A 5,931-nucleotide genomic window follows, 5' to 3' on the forward strand; every position below is an offset into this window, starting at 1 on the left:
AAACAGTAAAGCACCCTATGTAGTGTGTATACATTTCACACATACACTGCTAGCCGACTTCTGTGATTGGCAGGTACGATTCCACGCGAGATAGGCAATCTGCAAAGCCTGCAGGGGCTCAATCTGGAATGGAATCAAATCGCGGGAAGCATTCCAAAAGAAATCGGGAATTTGACGATGCTTACTGAGCTCTACTTTGCCAACAACTCCTTGACAGGTAAATACATCTTTAAAGTACCATTTTTTGGTGAAGTAAATCGAAATCAGTTAACTAAACGCTTACATCCATTCAATTTTTTTTTTTTTATAATTTATACAGCCTAATGATTGGTATGCTTCCTTTGAAAATGAATCTGCTACGCAGGTACAATACCACCAGAGATGGGTAACCTTTACCAACTCGAGAATCTTCAGTTACCTTATAATGGATTGATTGGCTCCATTCCCCATGGCATCTTCAACCTCTCAGCATTGCGGAACATTGGACTTTTATCTAATCTTCTATCAGGAAATCTTCAGCGGGATCTAGGATACAGACTGCCCAAGTTATTATTCATAGAGCTTGATGGGAATAACCTTGGTGGAGTTATACCGGCGTCCATTACAAATTGTTCCCAATTAAGAATGCTAGGACTTTCAACTAACGGATTCACTGGTTCCATTCCTGACGCCCTCGGGGACCTTAGACTGCTGCAGTATATACTTCTGTCTGACAACAATTTAACAAGCGATCCTACATCTATGGAGCTGAGCTTCATCACTTCATTGACAAAATGCAAAAACTTGGATTATTTAGCCCTGGGCCCAAATCCGTTAAATGGGCTTCTTCCAGCTTCCATTGGGAATCTCTCTGCTACTCTACAGAAATTGTATATATATTCTAGTGGAATCAAGGGCACCATACCAAGTCAAACTGGCAACTTGACCAATTTGATATTGCTTGCTCTACAATCGAATCAGTTGACTGGAGGCATCCCAGCAGCATTCAAAGATCTACAAAACATGCAAACTTTGGATATGGAAGATAATAATCTAAATGGCACTTTAGAAAACCTTTGCAATTTGCAGAGGTCGGCTTATGTATACCTGACTGCGAACCGATTTTCCGGGTCCATACCAGAATGCTTTGGCAATATGACTTCTCTTCGGGAACTTGATCTAGGAAACAACTTTTTAGCCTCTGCCATACCTAATAGTTTTTGGAACCTCAAAGATCTCTTGCAGTTGAACTTATCCTCAAACTCCCTTAATGGTTCCTTGCCTCATGAAGTTGGAACTCTGAAAGCTGTAACATCTATAGACATATCAGCGAATCAATTCTCCGGTGACATTCCTAGCACAACAGGTGATTTGCAAAACCTGTTGATTTTAAATTTATCCCAAAACCAATTTCATGGATCTATCCCAGAGTCATTTGGCAATATGCTCAGCTTGCAAGGACTTTACTTATCGCACAACAATCTTTCTGGCTTCATACCGAAGTCATTGGAGGCACTTCGGGACCTCAAAGAGCTTGACGTTTCTTATAATCATTTAAGTGGTGAAATTCCTTCTGGTGGTCACTTTAGGAACTTTACTGCTGAATCTTTTCTGTTCAATGATGCATTGTGCGGAGATACCAGGTTTCACGTGCCATCTTGCCCAAGAACTAATTCAATTCACAGGTCAAGAACCAAAAAGGTGCTTCTATTTGCATTTGCTCCTCTGGGACTCGCTGCTGTGGTTGTCACAGCCTTCGCAATTGTCTTCAGAAGATATCGGAAGAAATATCAGGATTCTAAAGGAGCAAACATGGTATTGGTGCCAACGCAAGAAAGAGTTTCGTACTATGAACTTCTTCGAGCAACTGATGGGTACAGTGAAAGCAATTTGCTTGGCATTGGGAGTTTTGGATCTGTTTACAAGGGGATACTCAATGACGGAAGGTCTATTGCTGTAAAGGTTTTCAATTTGGAATTGGAAGGAGTAATCAAGAGCTTTGATGTAGAGTGTGAAGTCCTGAAGAACCTTCGCCATCGAAATCTTGTGAAGGTCATCAGCGGTTGTTGGAACCAGGATTTTAGGGCGTTGGTGCTTGAATACATGTGCAATGGAAGCCTTGAGAAATGGCTGTATTCTGACAACTATTTCTTGGATACTCTACAGAGATTGAATGTAATGATAGATGTGGCAAGTGCAGTGCAATATCTGCACAAAGAATATTCAACGCCTGTGATTCACTGTGATTTGAAGCCCAGTAATGTCTTACTTGATGAAGATATGGTTGCCCACGTCAGCGACTTTGGTGTTGCAAAAATGCTGGAAAAGGAGGAAAGCTTTGCATGGACCAAGACCTTAGCTACAATTGGCTACATTGCTCCAGGTAATGATTCTTCAATCTTAATCCTGAAAGTTTGTATGGCATTTAGTTTCTTTTTTCGTTTTTTTTTTCTTATGTGACACTTGTTCAATTTGAATGTTGTTTGTAGAGTATGGATCTGAGGGGTTGATATCAGCAAAATGCGATGTTTATAGCTATGGAATCATGCTGATGGAAGTGTTTTCGAGAAGAAAGCCTAATGATGAGATGTTTGCTGGAAATTTGAACTTGAAGAGTTGGATAAATGATTCTCTGCCTAATTCGATTCTTCAAGTTATTGATGCTAAGTTGTTGAAGCGTGAGGATGAAAATTTCACTGAGAAGTTGGAGTGTTTTTCATCCATCATGGAATTGGCCTTAAAATGTGTTCATGAATCTCCAACTAACAGACTCAGTATGAAAGTTGTTCTTGAAACACTGAAGAAGATCAAACTCAAATTCTTGCAAGTAATGTAGGCTGATGAATAGTTCGGATCGAATATGTAGCATCGTTTATAATCATCCAAAACATTAGGGAAAAGAGGCAATTTGTTGATGCCAAATAAATCAAAGCACATGAGCTATGAAAGACGCTGTGTTACTGCAAATCAAATTGTATGATTAAAATTTGGAATTTCTGAATGTAGAGAGAAGCAGGGAATGGAGCAGTGTTCAAAAATAACCTCCTCTTCGAGACTTGAAATTTGTGAATGAAGCAAATGTCTCTGGCTCTATGAATTGTGTTCATTCTCTATCCCCTAATCGTGTTTTCCACCTCATGAATTTTGAAATTAATATTATAAAAGACAAAAGGAAGTATACTACCAAATTTTCGTTTTTTACAGTACCTCAAATTGCCTATAAATTTGTCCAATATAAATTTTTGATTGGTGGGCTTGAGTTTTCCTTCATCGAGTGAATGGCTGCTTCCAACTACCTTTATGTAGTTGACCACTACAAAGAGACTTAAGCTCTCTTTGGGTGCAGGTCACTTGCATTCATCTCTAGAATTTATTAGAAATTTCACTATCGAATGCAAAGATACCCGTTTAATCCGGTGATGGTTAGTCATCTTCGACTTTTCCGTTGGCTCATTTGTTCCAACCCTTTCCCTTAGGATACTTAGAATAGAGTAGAAGTAAATATAAAATAGAATTGACACTCGTTTAATCTGGTGGTGATTTAAAAGAGTGAGTGGTTGCTTCAATTTTATTTGGTCCACCGAGTCAATGACACTATTCCAATTTCCAACAACCAATTGGTACTTTAGGGATCTCTCTTGACTTTAGTCATCGTCCCATAATGCGAAGGAGACTTGTGAATTGACCCCAAAAGAAAATGAAAAAACTAGAGAAAACCATTCCAATCGTCCCCATATTCAACGTTGATGGCGTAAGTAGGGAGAGAACCAGGGATTCAACATTCGTTACCAATGCAAGGATAGATAGAAAACCTTTTTATACTCCAAACTGGAGTCTATGTGCTAACCAATCTACAGCTTTTGAATAAATGGCCAATCTTTGCATCAATTGACTTCGCATTGACTTGATGATGACAATCTATTTTTCGGGAGATTAGTAAGAGAGAATTTAAGAAGAAACCACATACAAATGACCGAAATTTACATAGTAAGGGGCTAAATGCCCTGCAATCAAGTGTTCATTTGCTCAAAATCAACCTGCAATCCTTCCACAAACTATCATCATTCCTAAGCTTAGAAGCAAAAGTTGGGAAGGTTGAAGAAGCCTCAATTTAGTAGTTTACTAGTTAAGGCTGAGGTCTTAGGACTTAAGACCCAAATTATTAGCTGTTCCAAATTCGTCAAAGTCGGTATGGAGAGCCTTTTCTACTGCTACCCTCTTGCACTTGTTCTGATGCAATGCTGTTTCATTACTGTCACTTCCACAGCCATGATAAGAACAGACGTTACAATCGATCGATCTGCTCTTTTGGCCCTCAACGCCCACATCACTTCAGATCCTCACCAATTCTTGTCAAAGAACTGGTCTTCAAATGCTGCTGCAGCCTCTTCTGTTCGTGACTGGATAGGAGTCGAGTGCGTGGGGAACCTCTCTTTTCTTGTTTCTCTTGACATGGGAAGCAACTACTTCCATGGCAATCTTCCCCAAGAGTTGTCACGCTTACGCCGCTTCAAGTTCATCAGATTAAGCTCCAACAACTTCAATGGGGCGATTCCAATGTGGTTTGGTCACTTTCCGGAACTTCAAGCCTTGGCTTTGTACAACAACGATTTTGCTGGCCTAATTCCTTCTTCTATCTCAAACCTGTCAAAACTCGAACATCTGGATTTTAGGGGAAATTCCCTGAGAGGGCAGATTCCTGAACAGATTGGGAACCTCCAGAGCTTGAAGTTTCTGAATCTTGAAAGCAATCAGCTCACTGGTTCCATACCCTTGTCCATCTTCAACATCTCAACCATGGAAAAAGTTGGATTCACTTTTAACAACTTATCTGGAACTCTTCCTGTCGATCTTTGCCGCCATCTTCCAAATCTCAGAAGGATTGCTCTATCTTTCAACCAGATACATGGTCAAATCCCATCAAGTTTATCTCAATGTTCACAACTTGAGATACTGTTACTCACGGGCAACAAATTCAGTGGATCCATACCCAAAGAAATTGGAAACTTAGAGATGCTTGAGGGCTTATACCTCGGAACCAACAATTTACAAGGTACATATTGGTGCTGAACTTGAGCTCTTCTATTAGTTTTATCTTGTACAAACAATGTCAAAACTCCAAGGCATACGCATGACGGTGTATACATACTTCCAATTTATCATTTTTCACAAACTGTCAGTAGAATATTTCTTTTACAGTTCGGCAGTCAGTGTCTTTTTTTTGTATCACTTATTTGTGGGCATGCTTTCATATTACAAATTGTTAGGTCTGGCCTCAGGAAATTGACAAAAGGATTTGTAGCAACCCCAAAAGACAAATAACAAAGTGGCAATAAGTAAAACAAGAACACAAGAATTTACGTGGTTCAGTCAAATTGACCTACGTCCACAGGCGGAGGAGGAGTAATATTTTACTATGAAGAAAAGAGTACAAAAGATGCTTTAGGAAAGTGTTCCTAGGCCCAAAACACCTAATACTAAAACACAAGAGAGGCCAAAAGTATTTAACTAAACAAAAGGCTTAATGACCCAAATGCCCAAATAGCCCACTAATGCTCTCTTGGTTTTGGTGCACTTAACTCCATCACAGACCCATTATATTTATAGGCAACCAAGGGAAAGGTTCCCTTATACAAAAGCCGATGTGGGACAACGCCACACTAACAAATCTCCACCTTGGCGTGTCCCCAACATCAACAGTTGCTCCACCTTCTCCACATAAATCCCAATGGGCTCACCAACAACGAATACCAACCCAATTCAAGTATTGTTTGAACTTGTAAACTGGAAGAGGTTTCGTGAACATGTCAGCAGGATTCTCTTTGGTACTGATTTTCTGAACAATGACTTTTCCTTTAGCAATAGTATCTCGAATGAAATGAAATTTCACATCAATGTGCTTCGTCCTCTCATGATACATCTGGTCTTTAGTCAAATGAATAGCACTTTGAC

At 39.7% G+C, this 5,931-nt stretch overlaps 1 protein-coding gene across 1 annotated transcript; it reads left to right on the forward strand.

Moving 5' to 3' along the window:
• Positions 1-624: 624 nt before the first annotated feature.
• On the forward strand, positions 625-3,043 carry LOC113780789 (receptor kinase-like protein Xa21). Its single transcript, XM_027326564.1, has 2 exons — positions 625-2,362; positions 2,469-3,043. Exons 1-2 carry the CDS (start codon positions 625-627, stop codon positions 2,813-2,815), a joined length of 2,085 nt encoding a protein of 694 aa, XP_027182365.1. The 3' UTR covers positions 2,816-3,043.
• The last annotated feature ends 2,888 nt before the right edge of the window (positions 3,044-5,931 follow it).

This window comes from Coffea eugenioides, chromosome 8 (genome assembly GCF_003713205.1).
Source record: "Coffea eugenioides isolate CCC68of chromosome 8, Ceug_1.0, whole genome shotgun sequence".
Lineage (NCBI taxonomy): Eukaryota > Viridiplantae > Streptophyta > Magnoliopsida > Gentianales > Rubiaceae > Coffea > Coffea eugenioides.